The sequence below is a fragment of the Eleginops maclovinus genome, chromosome 9 (assembly GCF_036324505.1).
Source record: "Eleginops maclovinus isolate JMC-PN-2008 ecotype Puerto Natales chromosome 9, JC_Emac_rtc_rv5, whole genome shotgun sequence".
In the NCBI taxonomy this organism is placed as follows: Eukaryota; Metazoa; Chordata; class Actinopteri; order Perciformes; family Eleginopidae; genus Eleginops; species Eleginops maclovinus.
This window is the reverse complement of record NC_086357.1, coordinates 5,734,477-5,756,360: the sequence shown is the minus strand read 5'-3', so window position 1 is coordinate 5,756,360 and position 21,884 is coordinate 5,734,477. Positions and strand designations below refer to the sequence as shown.

General features: G+C 39.1%; 2 protein-coding genes across 4 annotated transcripts; one reads left to right on the top strand and one right to left on the bottom strand.

The window, feature by feature from the left end:
- Positions 1-5,672: 5,672 nt before the first annotated feature.
- Positions 5,673-16,402, top strand: sass6 (SAS-6 centriolar assembly protein). 2 transcript variants are annotated; one of them, XM_063891769.1, is made up of 16 exons: positions 5,673-5,966; positions 6,959-7,040; positions 7,253-7,332; positions 7,431-7,535; positions 7,724-7,892; positions 8,752-8,829; positions 10,133-10,252; positions 10,393-10,584; positions 11,192-11,386; positions 12,017-12,106; positions 12,288-12,467; positions 13,433-13,514; positions 13,798-13,907; positions 15,046-15,131; positions 15,778-15,869; positions 16,055-16,402. In XM_063891769.1, the coding sequence occupies exons 1-16, from the start codon at positions 5,905-5,907 to the stop codon at positions 16,105-16,107; spliced, it is 1,776 nt and encodes a 591-aa protein (XP_063747839.1). In that variant the 5' UTR covers positions 5,673-5,904; the 3' UTR covers positions 16,108-16,402. The 2 variants fall into 2 exon arrangements, with proteins under 2 accessions (XP_063747839.1, XP_063747840.1); XM_063891770.1 differs by having other exon boundaries at positions 5,680-5,966; positions 6,980-7,040.
- A 221-nt stretch (positions 16,403-16,623) lies between these two features.
- Positions 16,624-21,307, bottom strand: ahsg1 (alpha-2-HS-glycoprotein 1). 2 transcript variants are annotated; one of them, XM_063891772.1, is made up of 8 exons: positions 21,049-21,307; positions 19,615-19,725; positions 19,411-19,495; positions 19,028-19,197; positions 18,506-18,622; positions 17,777-17,854; positions 17,129-17,187; positions 16,624-17,098 (listed from the first exon to the last, which is right to left on the bottom strand). In XM_063891772.1, the coding sequence occupies exons 1-8, from the start codon at positions 21,259-21,261 to the stop codon at positions 16,756-16,758; spliced, it is 1,176 nt and encodes a 391-aa protein (XP_063747842.1). In that variant the 5' UTR covers positions 21,262-21,307; the 3' UTR covers positions 16,624-16,755. The 2 variants fall into 2 exon arrangements, with proteins under 2 accessions (XP_063747842.1, XP_063747841.1); XM_063891771.1 differs by having other exon boundaries at positions 16,624-17,187.
- Positions 21,308-21,884: the final 577 nt, after the last annotated feature.

Here is a 21,884-nt window from a genome sequence, read left to right as displayed (position 1 = left end):
CCTGTTTTATTATCAAGTATGCAAACCCATGGATAATATTTATTGCAGGGAAAAGTCTTATTCTATATTGTGAGTATTCTGTGGCCAAGCCACTGAATCCCATGTAAGGGAAACATGTTAAACACTCCGCTGCACCTACACCGTCCATTTGCCTGAATGGTGACTTTGATCATGTGACAAGATACTGCTAAGGTCATAGATGAGTTTGTGTTTAATATGGATGCATGCACTTAACACTATTACTCTACTTGGCTTTTAGATTATTTTTTTGTTATTTCTTATGTTTTTATTATTATTACTTTGCTTTTAGCGTTAGTTTTCAACACAACAGTGCGTGCAAAAAAAAGCTCACTCTTAAAAAGGATAAGAAGGATGTATAGAATGTTACAGCGTGTCATGTTCTCTCTGAAGATGGTGGCCAAGCCGCACAATGAGACCCATGAAATGGGAAAAGTTAAGCCCTGAGAGGGATGATGAATGTTGAAGGTGAGATTGTAGCTGGAGACAGACAAGCTTGGACTCAGTCTCAGTAAAAGTTACTAAACCAGAATCCATAGATCCACTCAGGCTGCACAATCCTGCAGATGAGTTATTTTAATGTTTAGATTCAAGAACACCGTGATAGATACTGAAGGCACACTGTTGGCTGCTGACAGCAACATCCTCTCCCAGGACAAGGGATAAGTCTTAGATCAGATCCTAGGTCAGATTCTGGTTCAGGTCATTGGTTAGATCCAGGATCAGATCCTAGGGCAGATTCAAAAGTAGATCTTGGATCATGTCATGGGTCAGATACTAGGTCAGGTTCCGGATTATATCATAGGTCAAATTTTGGGTCAGGTCCTGCGTCAGATTCTAGGTCAAATCCTAGGTCAGATCCTTGGACCGTTCCTGGGTCAGGTCCTGGGTTACATCCTAGTAATCCTGTGTCAGGTCCGAGATCAGGTCCGAGATCAAATCCTAGGTCAGGTCATCGGTCACATCCTGGGTCAGGTCTGAGATCAAATCCTAGGCCAGGTCCTGTGTCACATCCTAGGTTAGATTCTAGGGTAGGTCCTGGATCAGATCCCAGGATACTCCTTGGTGAAGACCTAGGTCAGGTCCTCGGTCAGGCCCTATTTCAAATCCTAGGCCAGATTCTAGGTCTGGTCCTGGGTCTGCCAGTTATTACAGTTTCATGTTTGCATTCCCTCTGTTGATTAAAGATAATAATGTCCTGAATAATAGGGGCATGGGGACAGATCCAGGACAGGCTGAAAAAGTAACGGCAGCCGGCTGCTGTGCACTGTGATGTCTCCACAAAATCGAATAAATACAGACATCTGAAATATTATAAATAATATCTGGAAAATGTGCTCATCACATTGTGCTCTCCTCACTTTCGCGGCTCTGTTCAAATATACCAGCATGTTAAGGACATGGAAAATAAAACAAAACAAGCAGTGCCTATCATTTTACTGCAAGCTTTGGGTTTTGTTGTATGCTGTGTTCAAGCACTACATGGTCATGTGACACACTTGTATGGTGCTCAGCCCTGGCCCGGGGAGGTGGGCTGTGCAGGTCCTGAGGTAACAAGCCATAAAACAACCCAAAGAGCTGAAGAAAATCTAGAGGAAACACTCACAGACTGTTCCTAATGCTCGGTGGATTCACTGTTCTTCATTTAGGTTGGAGTATGTTCAGGGACGAAGGCTGTGTCCTATTTCTGCCTACTTTCAGGGTTAATCTAGAAAAAGGCTGTTCCAAATGTAGCTAAAAGATGTGGTGGTACACTTCACACAAGGTTACCAGAGCAGAACAGGGTGCAGATTCGTGATTTTTTAAGCCCGAAGCAGATATATTAAAACTTAATCCCATCTATCATAGTAAAAAATATATGTAAAAAACAACTCAAATCAACTAAATTGAGGGAAACATAAATGGAGATTAATGTCAGTAAAAAAAAAAGCATTGTTTTTAAGTGATTATTCGTAGCCCTATATTTAGCATCCTTTCAGCATATCAACAGGGATCATCAAATATTGATTCATTAACATCTATCAACTATTTGACAATCCTTGATCTATTAGGGAAATAATCATCTCAAATATTTTGTATTGGATAAATGTCTGTTCTCAGTAAGTGATTATTTTTCATTACTTTGTTAAAGAGGCGTAACAAAGTTAGCGGTAAGCTAAGTATGGCTGAACAACCCAAGAAAAGATCAAAGACTGCAAACTATGATTCTTAAAAAATAAGTGAGAGTGAGATCCAGAAACACCCCTTGTTTTGCCGCAAAAGTAGATTTTGGAGCTTGTAACTAACTATACTCATTAGCACTTCCTAATTTCATCCATACCAGTTGAAACAGTTTTGGGGTTTTGTAAACCTTTGTTGAGGGTTACTACCACACCTTTATGTTACCTACATTTGAAACCAGTGTATCCGATGCAGTGTTGTTAACAAATCATTAGATCTGCTTGTAGTTTTCCCCTGATGGCAGGTTCAGGAAAATATGCACCTTAGGAATGGTTTCTGTGAAAACTCATATATCTGTGAAGTTTTTGTCATCTACTGGGATAGAGTTTGGTGTAAAGTTCCCTCTAGATTTGTCTTTACTCTGTGGGACTAACTAAGTGCTGTTCTGACCACTGTTAGCTCTGTTAGCAGAGAATAACCAAAAATGTTTCTGTTCGGATGCATTGTATCAAAATCATGCTTTACTTTGGGTAGGAGTTTGGTATTGTAAGTGAGTGGTAGGGTTGCTGTTTGTAAGCGGCTGATCATCTGTGGCTGCACGAGAAAGGACGGATATCTATACAGTTTTTGAGGGCTCTTTTCTATAAATTATTATTCATATTCAACACTACCCTACTGATGCTGTAGCCTGAAAGTCTCCAATATGTTTCTTTTTTGCTCTTTCTAACTTGAATTTCTTTTTCTGTAATCAGACTCACAGCAGTTGGAAAACCTCTCTTTATTACCTGAAATCAGTTTTTGTTTTTATTGTTTTCCTGACAGCGACGCCGTATTGATTCCTTTGTGTACACCTGTTTACTCCGTGTGCTGAAGACGGTTTGTAATGAACTAAAACGTTTTTTTCTCAGAAAAAAATAGAATGCAGTTACAATTTTTGAAGCATTTATTTCTCCCTAACTTTTCAGATACTATAATGGACTGCTTTGCTTGCTTTCAGAAATATATATCCCTTACATCAGAGAGAGCATAAAGCTTCCTCAGTTATTGCATGACTACAGTCCGCACAGACCACAGCCCTTTTACATGAACTGCACATCAGGACTTTATATATGGGAGTCTTTGGCAATCAGGAAAATCAGTTCTTCCAATACCTCAAAACAATATAAAAGACTGAGAGCAAGTCTATTATTTTCCATATTGGAACAGTCTGAATTATTATCATACCACTAATACCACATCCATCTATACCATAGAACCTTTTAAAGATATTAAAGTTCTTTACCATAACTTTGTTTTTGATAAGGAAGTTGATCTGTAATATAATTTCCCACCTGACAGTCAATCTGAAACACAATAATGCATGGCTTGCCATCCCAATATAAGAAAAGAATAGCATAGGTAGAGGCCAGTAGTGTGTCTCTTGTTCCCGATTAATGTTCACTGTGGAGAGGGCTGCAGCTCTGGACTGGATGTAGTTTGTAGCAGCTTTGACCTTTTTCTTTGGAAGATAATGTCAATAATCAACCTTAATTTGCATGACGTAAACTTTTCCTATAAGGCTGCATTAAGACAGAGACTTCTGACAACTTCCTGATCAAGGTTGGACTTTCTGTTCCTGTTCGTTTGAGTGACAGCTGTCTCAACCAGTATTTCTGCCCTAATGTTATTCTGCTGTGGGGGACATCAACATCTTTGATGATATGTCATTATAACCATACCTAGCCATTGCTATCAGCAAATGCTGATTTATTCATTACTGGAAATGAGTATGTTTCCCTATGCAAAAATATACCATTAATAAACAAGCTATACCACAACTCAGCCAACAGACTTCCTGTTTGTTCATTTGATACTAACCTCATTCAAAAGATTGTGTGTTCTGCCCTCACACATTCATTCATATTACCTTTTTCTTTGGTAAGATATGTCAGGGGACTTGATTCTTGCATGGTAACGTTTCTGACACCTAACAGGTTTATTATTAGTGGCTATTTGTAAGATTTGTGTGACAAGAGAAACAGTATGATGGCTGGACAACTAGCTGACAATGCCATTAAAATCCCAATCAAGCCAGTTTTTCCAGCCAGTAGTTTATACAGATTTAAAGTTAATATGAGGCCTAGACAAACTGCAGAGCAGCCGCTAGTAGATTGTGTGACAAACATCAGGGCAGGCTTTTAAAAAATAGCTCAATAGAAACCAACTGTAGGTTATAATATATAAATGAAATCATGCATTCCAATATGCCTGGATCCAGTCAAGACTTGCGAAACAATGTCTCAAACCTCCCTTTGGAACCCGATGCAGGTACAGAGGCCGCCCAGCGCTTCATTTTGGACATTGGACCATCATGGAAATTGAGATGACAGCAGTGTTTGATAATCACAAGGTTGTGGAAAACTGTTGTTAGCTCTCTAAGAGTGTGATTATGAATACTTCACACAGGTCACCCCGTGCCAATATATTAACTTGGTTAAATTCGACGTCCAACATGAAATCTTCAAAACACCAGACAATACACAATACAATGTGAACTGATCCACTCACTTCCATAGTAAAATTATACAGCAAAAATAAATAAATGGATTCAGTGAAACAGTTGGTTTTTCATGTGAAGATGTCCACATTTTTACTCTTCAATAAGCGTAAACGCTACAAGGTGTCAGGGATATGAGTTTTTGATTAAAGTTTCATCATTTTGAAAAGAATTCATAACTTGACCATGCGAGGTGGGAAAAGTACTCAGATCTTGTACTTAAGTAAAAGTATAAGTACTACAGTGAAAAGTACTCTGTACAAGTAAAAGTTCTGCATCCAAAATGTTATTCAAGTAAAAGTAGAAAAATATTAGCATCAAAATCTACTTAAAGTAACAAAAGTAAAAGTACTCATAATACAGATTTGCCTATTTCAGAATAATAAACATTATATGTTTTGATTATAATTATTAAATTGAAGGCTTGTTGTTGTAAAGTTGCAGCTAGTTTTAATGACTTTGTATACTGCAGGGTAGTTTTTGAATTTACTCCAGGTGTAACTTAAGTCTGATTGAAGTGTTGATTATATTTCACATCATTTATCCAAATCTGCAAAGTGATTAAAGGTATTAAATCAATTAAATGGAGTAAAAGTGTACAATTTACCTCTGAATTGTAGTGAAGTGGACGTGCAAAGTAGCATTAAATGGAAATACTCAAGTAACGTACAAGTACCTCAAAATTGTACCTGAGTAAATCTAGTTACTTAATACCACTGCCCTGCTGACCATGGTGAAAATATGGAGTAGTGTCAAAAAGGTGAAATTGAGAAATTCCTGAATAATGAAGCAACATTTAAACAAGCACCAGCAAAAAAGCTTAAAAAAAACCCAAGAAATACACATAGATGGAATAAGCTTAAACTTGCTTTAAGTCTATAAACATCTGATGTCTCATCTTGTAGCATGCTGTTGTTGGACGGGGGTTCCACTCCAGCCGGTAGGAGGCGGTAAAGGCTCTATGTTGGCCGTCAAATAGCCGTTATCAAGAAGGAGAACCGTTCAAGTTCCGTTTCCAGGGTCGTACAGTTGGCGGCTGAAAAGCGCCAAATCCAAAATACTTCAGTAATGACAACAATAATGTGCCGGGTCCTTGTGAAGGAAATGGTCCCGTCCCAGTAAGAATAGTTAACCGCGTTACTAACGTTAACGTGTCAGTGTGTTCCCCTGCGGAAGACTCTTTTAACAACATGGAGGAACTGTTCTGCAAAGGGCTGCAGGTGAACGTGAGGTGCAGAGACTGCGAGGAGAGGTGAGACGTTTTAACACATACCTGTCGATATAGCTAGAGAGGTTTTAACTTAACTCTTGCAAAGCTTAAGACGTTTAAACTTAACTATATCCTAACTTTAGACGATGTAACATAACAAGCTTAGCTAGCCAGTAGCTACAGGTGTTTTAACAAGAAACGTAAACCTAGCTACAGACGTTTTTTGACATTACTCGGGCTTTGCTTCATGTTTTAACATAACTCAAACCTAGCTAACTTTAGCTTCTATGACAGACATGTTGCAATACAAACATAATATTTTATGCAGAATAACCAGCGTTAGTGTTACTACATTAACAACAATGATGACAGACACATTCATTCACAACCTGGAAATAATTAATTAATGGGTTCATTTTTATTCATTTTACAACCGAAACAGGTACATAATACATATTGATTTATTGAAAATACAATATGATGGACAGACCAAATTCTATTTAACATTTATGTTTTTTTAAAGCTATATTTCTATTGTTCCACGCTTTACAAAGCCTTTAGTTAGAGCTGGCAATTTATGGTATTCATTTTATTTTATGGTCCTTTTTTTGTAAATTGTTTTATGTATTTTTAGTGTCTTTTGTTGGATCTTATTTTATTTCTATTTGTAATTGACACAGTCTTATCTTTTCATTTTGCTGTAATGTTATTGTTTGCAGTGTTGTTTGTATTTAATCTGTAAAGCCCACTGAGACAAACGTGTTTTGTGATATTGGGCTATACAATAAACTTTATTTGATTTGATATTATGAAATAACCCCAAAGCTGAATCGTAAGTCAATAAAAACGCAAAAAGACCCTAGAACTTTAGAAATGTTATCTGAATTATTATGTAAGAATCAATGTTAAATCATCTATTATAGTTTAAGATTACCACGAACACTACGAAATTAAGTGTCAATAAATATATATGTACTGGCTTGAAGTAAACATCACAGCATATGAGATCAGATTGTTTATACATTTGTTTACAGGTTTACTGCTTCATTTTACAGGAAAGCAAATATCAGAGTCACCATTGAGCTTCAGTTGACAAACAGTCCTGTGCACAAACGGGTGAGTAAGAGTTTTTGCAGTTTCTGGTTACATATTTTAGGATTATTTGCTCATTTATAACTTATAAATCAAGTTAGAAATAAAAAAAGTAGATTCTTGCCAGCTTTCCTCTTATTCATTACAACAAGTATACACTGTTTCTGGTGATCTTACTTTGTATTTTACACCCCAGAACTCTGGTGGCCTAACTTCCTGTTTTTGTTCCTTATTAGGATCTTCTAGTACGACTAACGGATGATTTGGATCCATATTTTCTTTTTAATCTCTCCATATCAGAAGAAGATTTCCAAAGGTACGTAATGGTCAAATTCTATTAATGCAAAGCTCAGTGTTTGAATGCAATGATCATACTCTCACAGCTGTTTTCTTTCTTTCTTATTGTTTGTGTAGTTTGAAAGTCCAGCAGGGTCTACTGATAGACTTTGCATCATTTCCTCAGAAGTTTATTGACCTTCTTAATCTGTGCTATTCTGAGCAAGCGTCCGAAAATCCAAGGTAACATCAACTGGTTCAACTTCAGCTTGACATCATATATCGATTTCCATTCCGATAATAAAATAAAATAAAAAAATGAGATGAGTTTTGATTACACTTTAAAGTTTGGTTTCAAATTCAGGTTTAATCTGTTGGGTGGATATCATATTAAAGCAACAGCCTTGATGATATTTTCTCTCCCCCCCCAGATTTCTTCTTCACTTGTCCACTCAGTCCTCAGTGCTTGAAGGCCCTGCCACCTTCAGTGTTGTGGAGACGAATGCATTCAAACACCTGAACCACCTGTCCCTGCGGCTCATTCAAGGCTCCGACAAAGAGATCAAAGACTATCTGGCCGTGTGCCTCTCCTCTCTCAAGGTGGGCTCATTCATCACTGTTCATCATCAATAAAATTAGGGCTGCAGCTGCACTATTTGGACATTTTATTGAACTTTTTAAGAGGATCTGTACCAAACAAGGATTTTTATTTGGTTTTCAGGACACAGATTGTGGGTCAGAACTATTGCGATTATGATAACATTTTTGATTAAATGTGCAGCCCTAAATGTAACTACAAGATTCAAATTTCATATTTATATTTGTTCAAAAAATGTTGTTTGCATGAAAAAGTGTTGAATATTATTTATTATTATTTTATGTTATTACACTGTTTTTGTATAGCTTTTTATATCGAAATATAGTCGGCTATCTAACTGTTAGCTTTTAAGTCTCTAGGTTTGGATCCTAACAAGTTTTTGTGAATTAAAGGGGCCCCATCATGCTCATCATTTTCAGGATAACATTTTTGTTTATGTTGACATGCTTTAATGTTCAAAAGGCTCTGTTGTACCGTGTACAACATACAATGTGTTGGAGCACTAGCCAAGGGTCTGGGTGTGTGGGAGAGAAATTCTTTTAGCAATGTTTTTACATCATATGACCTGGTTGACATGAAAACAGTGATATCATACACCTTGGAATGGATTTGATCAGGCGTGTGAAAGTGTGCAGGCAAACTGTGAGTTTTTGACGGGATATTTACAGCAGTTCAAGTCCCCAAACGCACCACATATCCACAGTGCCTGGACCCCTGAACTGTTAATCTAAACTACCATCACAAATGTTAATATTTTCTCTATATTTATCCATCAGAGTATTCACAATGACAGTAGTCTCTCAGCAGGGGGAGCCTCTCAGTAAGTCGTGTTTCTAAAGACATGTCCTCTTTATATATCAGGCAGAGAGGCAGGCTGTGGAGATGAAGCTGAAGAAGACTGAGGATGACCTGACCAGGCAGCTGAACTATGCTCAACAGGTGAGCCATTTCTCATTCATATACAAACTTGATTTAAATGTTAAAAGGTTCCACATCTTTCACACACTAAATATCACAAATCCCATTATAAATTATAGACATTAAACTTAAAAAAATATATAATTCTTTGAAGTAAACTTTTAGTGGAAATCACTTGGCAGGGGGCAGCTGTGGCTTAAGAGGCAACATTTCAAAGTGACCCTAAATGTGCAACGGTGTGTGAGTGTGTGTGTGTGTGTGTGTGTGTGAGTGTTTGTCTCCTGAGCAGGTTGCACTGTGTGTGGCAGTCTCTGTCTCTGTATGAACGGGTTAATGCTGATGTGAAAAACGCTATATAAACACATGTAAGAGTCATGTTGGGCTCATGTTATTTTCAACAATACTTCAAGAGGGTCTCATTTCAAAGTGCTTCTGATATCAAGGTCTATACAAACCAGGTTCAATTCAGAATAAGAATTGTTTTTATTACCGAGTAGGTATACACATACGAAGAATTTGCTTTAGTATGGTGTGCATACAAAGACACAGAAAGTGGAATACCTAGCAAAACAATACAAAATAAAAATAGGACTGTTATGACAGATAGATAGATAGAAGTACTTTATTGATTCAAATTTGGGAAATGTTTGCAGCAACATAAAAACGAGCCATTGTAAATTACAATAGAAATAAAATAGCATTAAAAACTATACATGTCGGACTATAAAGATGTACACAAAATATAAACAAAGCAAAATTTAAAGCAGGATATTTTATATACATTAAGTGTGTAAGGTATGGAATATTAAACAGAATATAAATGTTAAAAGCTATTTAAAGGCTATTATAACAAATCCTTACTTATGACAGATACAATGTACTGCATTTAAAGTGGGGAGCTGTGCCGATTTGAAAGAGGTAGTGTGGAGAATAAATGTGCAGGAATTACAATTTAAAAAAGAACAAGACGTTGTTCTCATGATGTGCATTCATGTAGTGCATCATGTTTGTGGGGTGGATAAAGGGTCTGTGTCACTGGGGGTCCCGTGCCTTGCTAATGAGGCCGGTAGCAGAGGGGAAAGAAACTGTTCAGGTGGCGAGAGGTTTTGGTTTGGGGTAATCGGTTTGTGTCCAGGGTGAGAGCGGTCGTTCACGTCCTGGAGACGTCAGGAGGAACAGCAGGTCGCTTCCTGTTTGCATGTTGAAGTGTCTTTGAGTAGAAACTGAAATCAAAGCTTCTCCTGATGGGCATGCCACTCCCTCATGACCGCTGAATGGCACAACGACAGGCCAATTGTGTTAACATGTCTGTATTTCCTCACAGACTCTGTCAGAGAAAACCAAAGAGTTGGACAAAATGCGCTCCGAGTGGACGAGTCAGAGCAGCTCTCTGTCCAGCCGCCATTCTCTGGAGCTACAGTCAGAGAGAGAGAAGGCTGCAGAGGTAAGGCTCCTCATGTTTCTCCTTGAAGGACTCCTTTTCCTCTACATCCGATGTCTTGTTAATTTAAATCTGAAAGAAGTATGTAGATTTATTAGTGAAGTATTTTCGTTTGGAGTTGAACATGCTTGTTAATGTCTCAGTTGCAGAGCCGGCTTCAGCAGCAGACGGAGCAGATCCGTCAGGAGCTGGAGAGCTCTCACAAGACGAGCAGCCAGCAGCTCCACAGCAGACTCACAGAGCTTGAGGCCTCCTGCAGGGAGCTCACAGAGAGGAAGTACAAGAACGAGTCCGTCATCAGAGACCTGAAGGTTAAACTAGTGGGGACAGAAGAGGTAGGATAAAGACTGGGCCCTGTTACAGAGCTTTATATCTGCAGCTGTTTTTAGGAGACCCAGAAATCAAGTTGTGAACATGGCATGGACCTACCCTCACCTTTTTAACGCTGATATGGTGAAATAGTTTTGAAACTGCTACAATTGCCACATTTAGCAGTTAGAGCAACATTATCATTCATGAAGAGAAGTGTTTGTGTCCATCTGACGACTGCAAGTCGAATTTTCTCTCTCTTGGCTCCATTCTCAAACTCCACCAATGTCTTAAGCCACTAAATTAAAATAGAGCAACAGAATGCAAGTGCAGGTGGTGTTTTAATAAGGAAATCAGTGCTGAGAAGGGAGGGAGATTCCTCAATAGAGCATTTTGGGAAGCAATATGAGAGCCAGTCAAAAAGTGAATGTAGCCAGAGCAATGCACAGAAAGATGAGGTTTAGTTAGAGATAAAAGGAGGAGATGCATCAAATCTAAAAGCACTATGCAACAAAAAAAAGGAGGAAGGACCGTCCCTACCTCCAGGTTTCAGCTCTGCCTCTGGTGTGACTCCCCTGCAGATAGTTAAAGGAATAGTGATTGCCACTGATATTGATGCTGCTCTGTGTGCAGGAGTGCCAGCGGTCCAAGCAGCAGGTCCTGTCTCTCAGGAGGGAGAACGGCACCCTGGACACAGAGGTCCATGACAAGGAGCGCCTGGTGAGCCAGCTGCAGATGAAGGTGGCCGTTCTGGAGCAGGAGGTCAAAGATAAGGAGCAGCTCATGCGGCGCACTAAAGAGGTGCTGGAAGCCACGCAGCAGCAGAAGGTAGGAGCTTCATCAGATGTCGCTTTTTACAATCGCCAGAAAAGACAAGACAATACTAACTCAGCTCTCCTCCCGGGGTATGATTGTCGGATGCATCTGTCAAATTCAGGGAAAAGACAAAAATGATTTACTAAAATTAAGCGAAGTACACGGGAGATACCAACCGCCACATCTACATGGGCGTCCGTCTCCAACATGATTAGGGTCCTTGGGAATAACCAAAGGTTAAACCACACCTGTATAATATGGCAACAAAACAAAAAAGATGGAAAAAAGTATTTCTTTATTTATTTCTACTTTTTATAGCACTGCCCCTTTTTTGACAGCTTTAGTTATAATGGGTTTTCTAATAAAAAAATAAGTTACATTGCATGTTTAAATAAATCAAACAAAAATAAACATCATTATTTATTTCTCAAACTATTAATTGCATCAGTATCTCTAAATAAATAAACATGCATATGCTAACAAAGCACACTAAAAATCACAGAAAGTCCCTGGTTTGACGTTACAGTTTAACGCATACTTGTTTGAGGTGTTTTAAAAGGGTTTGTCGACAGTAAGAAGAGTAAAGAATAACACCAGATTTATTTTCTGCTCAAGTAATGTATATTTGTTGTTATTTTCTAGGAATCAACGGAAGAAAATGCTGAAAGTAAAGAACTTCACAATAGGAAACTTGAGGCTACAGTGAAGTCTCTTTCTGAGGAGCTGATAAAGGTTAGTGAGGCAGCAGGAAGGAAACACCGTTACCATGCCACCAGCATCCATCATGTTCCTCCTCTCAACACTGAGCCTACTCATTGATTTCAATGGGCTGCACGTAGTAATAGAAACACTATCAGTGTATAACTGTGCCTTGTCCCGTCCACTTTCTTACTTCCTAATTGTCTGAACCCAGGCTAATGGGATCATAAAGAAGCTGCAGGGCGAGGTCCGAGGCCTGGTAGGAAAAATAAAAGTGAAAAACACTGTGACCGTGTCTCAGGAGAAGGTCCTGCAGGACACATCAGACAGACTTCAGAGTGTTGAGAAGGATCTGCAGAGCACTCAGCAGCAGCTCATCACCAAGGAGGAGCAGGTCTGTCTCTGAGCAACACACACACACACACACACACACACACACACACACACACACACACACACACACACACACACACACACACACACACACACACACACACACACACACACACACACACACACACACACACACACACAGTTAGCTGGCATCAGAAAAAGTAATACTTTAATTATCCAGATAGAAATGGGGTTTTGAAACAGTTTTCCATTTTAGGATTACATATTTAAAGAATTTAGAAAAAACTGTATTAATATAGCATTAGAAGTTAGCATAAGAAGATTAAATACTAATATTATACAAACATAATATGTTGAAGCAAAATGTCCAATAAAAGAAAAAAAAAAGAAATCCTAATAATAATATAAAGATAAGAAGTTTAAGTAGAAATGTGCACATCATAATACAGTATATAGAATATGTGTAACAACATGTACTGGTATTAATAAGATAATAAGGATGAATGAACACTTTATGGCATTAGATTAAAATGCAGTCCTTTTTGATATCGGCAAATATCACAATATGTTCGAAGAATGGATGTTATATTGTGACAAAACTTGCAACTAACACCACTTCAGTTTACACATTCTCACACCTAGTCCAAGTTTCTTTCATCGTGAAGGCACTTGAGAAAAAACAAATACTCAATACAGGGTTTTTTCTAGAAAATATAGTATGACGGCGCTAACGTGTCTTCCGGTCAAAATTACGGCCCCACCCTCTTTCGGGTGTCTTTTTATCTTCGCATCCATTTGTTAGAATAATGTTAATTCTATGTATATTTAGAGAAGGGCCACAATAGCTCTTTAAGTGTAATTCTGATCCAGCTGAACAACATAAACATGTTGAATGAGACCGACATTCACCCGAGAACTGCACTGCACAGTTCGCAAGCTAGATAGCTACCTTTGCAAGTTCATTCATCGTGTGAACTTGATACAAATGTTATTCATATGTTCCAGGTTTCAAAACTGAAGGAGCAGCTGGAGACGACGGTGCAGAAGCTTAATGAAAGCAGAGAGGTGCTGAAAACTAATGAGAATGGTGAGGAAGCTCTCATTTCAATGATGAACAGACCCACTGCCATCCATAGAATAATGTACAAACTCCTGAGTGCATCAGGATTTAAAGATCTTCTCCAGACATGTTTGTATACACATTCTGTTTGGAGTTGTCCACTTACTTCATCCGATTCATTTATTATTGTTGTGAGTTGCTGCACACATGAAGTTGCCAGCTCATGTGGATAATCAGGTTTAAATGGCTGGCAGTTTAACAGTGTGAGAATCACAGCTCCTTGTCTCTGTTACCTTTCCCCCCCTCACAGTTATAAACTGGCTCAACAAGCAGCTGAATGAAAAGCAACTCTCCAGAAAGCCCCAGACTCTGGAGTGTTTGGACAATCCTTCACTTCTATCCACAGCACCAGCCCTGAGGGTAGGAGATGCATATTCAACGTTATTACATCTATTTCACAATGTCAGGGCCATATGCCTCAGTTCAAACACAGTATTTCGTCTTTTTTTAATTAGTCAAAATTAATAAATACAGACAAGGTACAAGAAAAAAAGTTGAATCTGGAGGGCAGAACGCATAGCTTCTGAAAGAATCTGTTATACAGTTACATCATTTTGGTCAAAGACTACAAATCTTATGGGGAAACAGCTACAAATGTTACGATAAATAGGATTTAAAATGTGTGTATATATTTGTATAGATATATATATTTATATTTATATCCAAAAATATATATTTCATGCCTTCAGATAAGAATTTAACAAAGTCATTCACAGGGACAATAATACAATACCATATATAACTTAAATATTTACTAAAAAACATGAACGTCTTTCAATCCAAAATAGGTTGTTTTTGTGATTTGTATAGATCTGCAATAAAAATATGTTTGGAGCATGGGTAAGTGATTTGTGACGCGAGCTGTTCTATGCCATCATGACGCACAGGTTGTTATTTTGAAATATGTTTTAATCTGTCGGCTAAACTTCGCGCGGATCATTGTCACCTTTTTCATACCTGATGAGTTTGCGTCCCTGTTACTGGTTAACTGAAGAAATGCAAGTGTCATACTTACAAGAGCAGTACACAATAAGAAATCAAGTTCTGTTATCTATTCTTAACAAAAGGCTAGCTTTAATTTAAAAAAGCTGAAAAACTAAACGTGTACAAACCACAAGGAACAAAATCAGGAACACAAAGTACAGGAGCACAGGGAAAACCGACAGAGAACATTGAAGGGGACGACAAACCAGCAGAGAACACTAGGGAAAACGAGACTGAATACACAATAGACTAATCACAAGACAAGACACAGCTGGGGAGAGGAGGGAAAACACAGGAAGTGAGGGACAAGGGGAAAATAAATGTCAAAATAAAAACAGGAAACTTAAAACACAAAAACTAAAATCATGACACCAACTCCATTTTTGAATCTGTGGTTTGTGCAATCTAATAATGAAATATTCCAGAATTCTTGACTAGAAATAATCCATAACATATGCTGTGTGATAACATGCTAACAGCAGTTAAAAGTGTGTCTTTGTGTGTGTGCTCACAGGCACAGTTTTACCCTCAGACTGGCAGAGCTGCTGCTGATGTCACGCCTGCTGAGCAGCGGTCAGAGCAAGCAGCCATCAGACATGCGTGAGTACTTCCTCTGCACAGACCGCACAGTGCATGTTGCATACAGTAGTGCAGTGATGACGTACCTGTGTTGGCCGACCCGGAAGAAAGCAATAGTATTTTCTCATTGGATTTTGGAATATTGCAGAAAATAACATCTGTGGCAAACACACATTTATGACACTTACACGTTTTGTTTAACAGAATCATATCCAAATATTTACACCACCAGGCTATAAAGGAACTCGATCATGCTCTCATGACTTCACGTCACCAGCGCTAAGCTAAAGGCGGCTAATGCTCAGTGTGATGATGTTAAGTGGACTCATTTAGTCACTCGTTAGCAACCGCTTTTTAATGAAATATAAAAGCTTTAGACATTAACCAGTGAGATATTAACTGACGTATTTATAGTCGTAGATCATAATGTGAAAATCTCTTTAGCTTGTGTAAACCACAGACCTTATTTAAGGCATCCAACAACAAAAAACCAAAATGCTGATTTATTTCCAGGTGTTAGGACTCATTCATTCACCACTCTTGACAATTCAAGCTTTAAATGCGATTATAGTCTTCTGTAGCCCTCGCGCTGTGGAGGAGCGTTCAGGATAGAATTCAAAGAACTGAAGGACACGCGGTTATTTTCCACTGTTCTTCTCGCCCTCAGTGGAGACTCGGGCGGTCTGGATTCAAAATACTTTGAGAAGAGAGATGATAGCATCCCAATCTACGGTCTGTCCTCTAATCTTCTTCACAAAGGTAAAACTGCCTGGACAACACGCTTCAAAATATTCATCATCTGAAAATCCTGGCTGGGATGAATTCCATGAAACACATCCTCTATGTTTAATATTTGTACTGGCTTTATTCAAATAATCAAAACAAACACATTTAAAAAGGAGCGGGATTCAAGATTGAAGTGTCATTTCTTTTCTTCTTTCCAGACTTCCCTCAGAGAACAAAGCCCTCCATAGCTTCTGCTTACTTCTCTGCATGAAGCAGAAAGAGATAGGTTTCCTCTCAACTGGAGGTGGAAGTAAACACAGCAGCAGCTCTCCACGCCGCTCCTGTTGGTGACCTGTTGTTTTTAAGTAGCTAATGTTGCTATTTTAATCCATCCATCATCTTCTAACCGTTTATGTCAAAACTGTCTGAATGGTTGATCCAGCGATCATGGAGAATGTATAAAGTCTTTGAAATTAAATATTTTATTTTTCCTGTTACAGTGTATTAGGTTTTCCACCGTTGTGTCTTTTCTTTGTTTTCTGTAATAAACAGATTTTCCATCCTCACCGGTGTTCACAATTATTCCAGAGTGGTTAAAAATCTAGAGAAAAAGTATTTCATCTCAACTTACTGTCAAATGTAAATATTGGTGTGTTCAACAAGTTTTACCATTTTATTGCATTATCATGCAATGCTAGCATTTAAAGTGTTTTCTACGGTGGCAATCTGATAAATATCCAAACTGCTGCTCAGGCAGATCAATGAAAGAAGAAGCTGCACCCCATGATTGAAACCATGATTGTTTATTGGACATTACTTTGTAATGTGTTTTAAACTGTTCTTACTTCCCACATATTACATTAGAGACTTGTACAAGTCTTGAAGTCAGTAACAAACATGTTTTCCGTGTGTGTGTTTCTCAGGCCTCTTCCTTTGGTTTTAGGCGGGGGCCACGGGGCTCAGGATGAGGCCAGGGGCAAATGGGGTGGATAGCTGTATCCGATCCATGGCAATGGAAGCGATGGAATGGGGGCCTATGACGCTGCCTTTCTTGGTCAGGAGGGCCATCAGCATGACCACCACGACCACCATGACCATCATGGTCAGCAGGGGCCTGACCATGATGCTCAGGAGGGCCCTGACCATGATGATCAGGAGGGCTACGACCACCACGACCACCATGGCCATCATGGTCAGGAGGGCCACGACCACCATGGCCATCATGGTTAGGAGGGCCACGACCGCTATGACCATCATGGTCATGACCATCATGGTCGTGACCATGATGGTCACGACCATGATGGTGTCTGCATAGGGGCTCCTGCTCACCATCGCCGAGGGCAGTAGAGTTCTGTTAAGAGCAAAACCAACAGAGTCAGTGTAAGTGAATTTCCTCACAGTAAATAAGTATACTTACTGTGTGTGTGTGTAAAGTGCACTTTACTTGAGTTTCTTTGGTTCTATTTTACCCCATTCCTTTTCAGAGGCAGATGTTTTACTCCCCTCCATCTATTTAACGCTCACAGTTACTAGAACATGTGAATAAATACACATGTTATGCTGATATATGATGCAGTACTGTGTTACTATTCTACCCAGTCTTTTACCAAGTATATTTATTGTCTCCACACTAACAAATTATAACAATAAAATGCCCTAATATGTATTTATTGGGGATGTTTTTGGTATTCCATAATAATATAATACTGTGAACATTGTCTTTTGCATATACAGTGTTACATTTTTTATACTGCAAGTATAATTTGCTAAAGATATTTCTGTGCTTTTACTTGTGATGGAGCGTTTTTGGACTGTATTATTTTGTACTTCCTCCGTCTCTGATCTCTGCACAGTATATCAGGCTATACAATTGACAAATAATCTATAACTGGAACAAATGGATAGTAAGGTGAGCGTTTATGTGTAGAATGCGGACTCACCGTTGCGGGGTAGTAATCACACTCAACAGACCCGAGTCCCTGTGAACTGGAGTAAGATGACTGGCAGAAAGCATGACGCTTTAAAGAGAGAAGCGAAAGAGACAATTAGAGGAGAGGAATCTCATTGAGCACCAGTGAAGGAAGCTTTTACTGCTGTAAAATCACATGCAAGGATACTAGCTCATATATGGCTGCCTCTGGTAAATGGACTGGGCCACCTGCGCTGTTAGTTAGGTTGTTTTATGTGTTTATAAGCTAATTCAATCAGTATAATGTCAGTCACATGACATAACGTTGGTCACACAACAAAATGTTTGTAACATTAGCTGTCGGTCACATGGCATAAAGTTGGATACATTTCATAGCTGTGACCACATAAAATAATGTTGGTAACCTTATTTCATGTTGATAACATTACGTAATGTATGTCACAACAAAGTCGGGAAACATGACATGAAGTCGATGGGTAACATGAAGGGCTGTCTTTGTTAACTGCACAAATGTTATTAACGCGCGCATTCCGTGACCCTCGGCCCGCTCCGTAGTTTACAGTACATGACAGAGTCAATCACAAGATATAAAGTTGATGTCAGAAAGTCGGTAACATGACATAGTTGGTCACATGATATAATGTAAGTCAGACGGCACAACTTTGGTCCAACAACATTTCTGCCAAATTCAGTGATTAAGGTTCAAAGTGTGTCTTCTATTCGTACGAGTTGTACTTACAGCTCGATCAGGGCAGAGGGGTCTGCATGCTTCAGGTACGATTCTGGTACCGTTTCGGCAATGTGACTCCACAAGGGCAATCTCAGCCCAGTAGTTCATCCCTGTGCTACTCATCCACTGAGAGAGGAGGACATGGCACTGCATGAGGCTACATGAAATACTTTAAGGAAACATCCATTAGAGACCTGACTTCCTTCATTTGAACATGCTGAAATGGTTGACCTGTGATAATCACCAAAAATGATAAACTGTAATAATTCGTGTGTGTGTGTGTGTGTGTGTGTGTGTGTGTGTGTGTGTGTGTGTGTGTGTGTGTGTGTGTGTGTGTGTGTGTGTGTGTGTGTGTGTGTGTGTGTGTGTGTGTGTGTGTGTGTGTGTGTGTGTGTGTGTGTGTGTGTGTGTGTGTGTGTGTGTGTGTGTGTGTGTGTGTGTGTGTGTGTGTGTGTGTGTGTGTGTGTGTGTGTGTGTGTGTGTGTGTGTGTGTGTGTGTGTGTGTGTGTGTGTGTGTGTCTGATTCTTTACCCCGATTTTTATCCGTCCAACTTCCCTCAGGACGTAGTAGTTCTGGTTGGTGGCGTTCTCGTTGACTCTCTGCACCGCTGCTTTTACAGACTTCATACCATCAGGGTCATGAAGTGAGACCAGACTGGGGCAGTCAGGGCAGATCCTCGCCATCTCACTGTTTGTTTTCTCTACACACACACACACACACACACACACACACAAGCCATTGTTTCATTGTCATAACCAATAGTTTCCCCGACTCTAACTGTACGGTAGTAGTCGTGGAGATATTATAGACATGAATAGCTCCCCCCCCTCCCCCCAAAGAATAGGCAAAAGTTAATACCCTATCCAAAATTAAGGATTTTTGGCAAATTGTCCATTGCATGACAGAGACCCACCTTGTCGCGTGTCACAATGATAATTTTTGACTTTTGCGGCACTGTTTGCCACATGAATCCTCACTGAGCAGTTAGCCACCACCGCCTACAGAGAAACACAGAGCTTATTCTGTAGAGACCTCACATCTCCAATAATCCTGCGTCAGTCTGGCTGTACATGAACGTGAAACAAATTGGTCAAAGAGGAACTGATCCAACATTTACCCTTTGACTTTCACTGCGGATCGTACAATCCTCAAAGTGCTTCGGGTTGATGTTGTGGCACGTTGTCTCCTGAAGGTCCAGCTGCAGCTCGATGTCACAGCCGTCATCAACCTGCACACACCAGAGAGTGTATGTCAACCTTCAAGTACATTTGCTTCAAATAAATGAAGTTAATAATATATAATACCTCACTGCATTTACTGTCACACTTATTTTAAAAGAAATGTTTTAGCGTTTGAAGAACAAATATATAACATGTACCTTCCATTCGTTAGATGAATCTTCGATCAGAATAAAAAAGGCATTTCAGAAATAGTTTCTTTGGGCTTCGATTATGTCATAAAGTCCACCCTGTACCTACGTATTGGCTAAAATGTCTGCAATATGTTCTAACAATGACATTTTCTAACAATATGCTGCACCTTGCCATAAACAACTTGCACACACTAACCTATGTTCTGCCATTTTCCAGTCACTACAAGTTATATATTGAAATCTAATAAAATATTCATTGTAATACAACTAAATGGATGTCTTCATCTGTTCACATGTTTTTTTCTTTATGTGACAATGCAGAGGAAAATACTTTTCATCCAAGAGGCGTTACACAACACTAAAATGGTTGTGACATCTACTTTTACGAGTCTGCTATGAAGGCTGTGCAGCTGCTAGAGTTCTTACCAGGACCAAGAGGTTAGTCCTCATCACTCTGATTCCTAAGTCTCTACACTCAGCCTCAGCAGAACTGAATCAATAAATGGATCGGGACAAAAACATCACAGTCATCTTTACACAGTTCAGTGTGGTTAAGCAACCATTAGTCCAATTTTTTACCCTGAACGCCACATAAAGCTAACCTTATGAAGGGCTGGGCCACTCACTAGAGGTGAGGTGTATCGACTCATAAATTAAGTTATAATTTTGCTAAATCAATCAAATGTAGGTAAATTATTATTGATCACAGCTCTCCATAGGGTTTCATTTATTTAGTTGGCAGCTCATTCCTTAAAACAGAAGCTTCAGATTGCTTCTAATAAGGGGAGATATGAAGGGTATATTTCAAGCTTGTTACGTCAATAACTTATTGGGCTTTTTTTTATATCAACAATGATTTGTTTGAAACATTTTTCAACTTTATTAAAAAAAATTGGTCTTATTAACACATAGATACTACTGTTTAATGTATTATTTTTACATATTTAAGAAGTACAATATAAGAAAAGCACAGGTTTCATGTGTGGGCCAAGGATGCTAATGTTGAGTTATTTGTGAAAAAAAAATGTTACACCTGTTTTTACCAGTGACTATCTTTGGGGTGAAAAAAAACAAAATGCACTGACATTTGCATTTGTATGTGTCTCAAGATAACTGCCTTAACTCCCATACTTTTCAATAAAGGAAATTGTTATTATGTGTAGAACTAATACTTTTTACCTTTTCCACCTTGTGCCCTTTGATCTCCTTCAGTTTGAACTTGTATCCGTGGTCGTGGTTTTCGTCGATGTGATGTGCAGCCATCCGTGCCGCCGCAGCACCTCCATCCTCGCTGCAGGTCACCGGCTCCACAGCTGGAGCAGCACTGCAGAGCAGAGCCGCCGAGCACAGCAGCAGCAGGATGGGTAATCTCTTCATGATGCTGAGATACATGAAGCAGACGGCTGCAGCAAGGGCTCTTTATAGACCACAGAGGGAGGGACAGATAAAGGAGGTTATTGATAGACTGAAGAGGGGTAGCATAAGGACAGGGCCACACAAAGTCATACAACAAACAGGGACTTTAACCATGGCACTGCATGAACTAAAACCCAATGACACAAACGATTGTGAAATCTTAAATCTTATATATGCCAAAACCTCTGATCGATGAGGAGAGAGCAGATTCCTGCTGGTTGAGGAGAAGTGGAGCATCACTTTCCTATTCTAGATGTTGATGCATTTGTTTTGTGGACATGAAGGGGTGACATGTCCTCCTGAGATGTCTCTCTGATAAATTGCTCAAACACAAAAAAAAAAGTATTCCAGGGGGTTGACTGTAGTATCGATAGTATTCACTGAAACATCAGTATAAAGATGAATGCTTAAGACCTGTCATGTTTTGGGGAGGTTAAGAGGACCAAAATGCAGAATAAGGAGGAGGGATACAAAGTAAAACAAAAAGTGAGCTTTTATTAACTAAAAAGCTGTTACAAAATATGAACACTGGCAAAACAAAACTATACCTAACCAGAAGGACGAAGGCAGACAAGCTAAATCTAAGACATGAAACAGGG

What these genes read in the sequence shown, in the direction of transcription:
- ahsg1 (XM_063891771.1), bottom strand. Translation starts at nt 21,261, where the DNA reads ATGTATCTCAGCATCATGAAGAGATTACCCATCCTGCTGCTGCTGTGC. An exon ending in TCATTGTGACACGCGACAAG is followed by an intron (nt 19,198 to 19,410) that starts GTGGGTCTCTGT and finishes GTGTGTGTGTAG; the next exon opens with AGAAAACAAACAGTGAGATG. An exon ending in TTGGACGGATAAAAATCGGG is followed by an intron (nt 18,623 to 19,027) that starts GTAAAGAATCAG and finishes CTCCTCTCTCAG; the next exon opens with TGGATGAGTAGCACAGGGAT.
- sass6 (XM_063891769.1), top strand. Translation starts at nt 5,905, where the DNA reads ATGGAGGAACTGTTCTGCAAAGGGCTGCAGGTGAACGTGAGGTGCAGA. An exon ending in CAAGCAGCCATCAGACATGC is followed by an intron (nt 15,132 to 15,777) that starts GTGAGTACTTCC and finishes TCTCGCCCTCAG; the next exon opens with TGGAGACTCGGGCGGTCTGG. An exon ending in CTCTAATCTTCTTCACAAAG is followed by an intron (nt 15,870 to 16,054) that starts GTAAAACTGCCT and finishes TCTTCTTTCCAG; the next exon opens with ACTTCCCTCAGAGAACAAAG.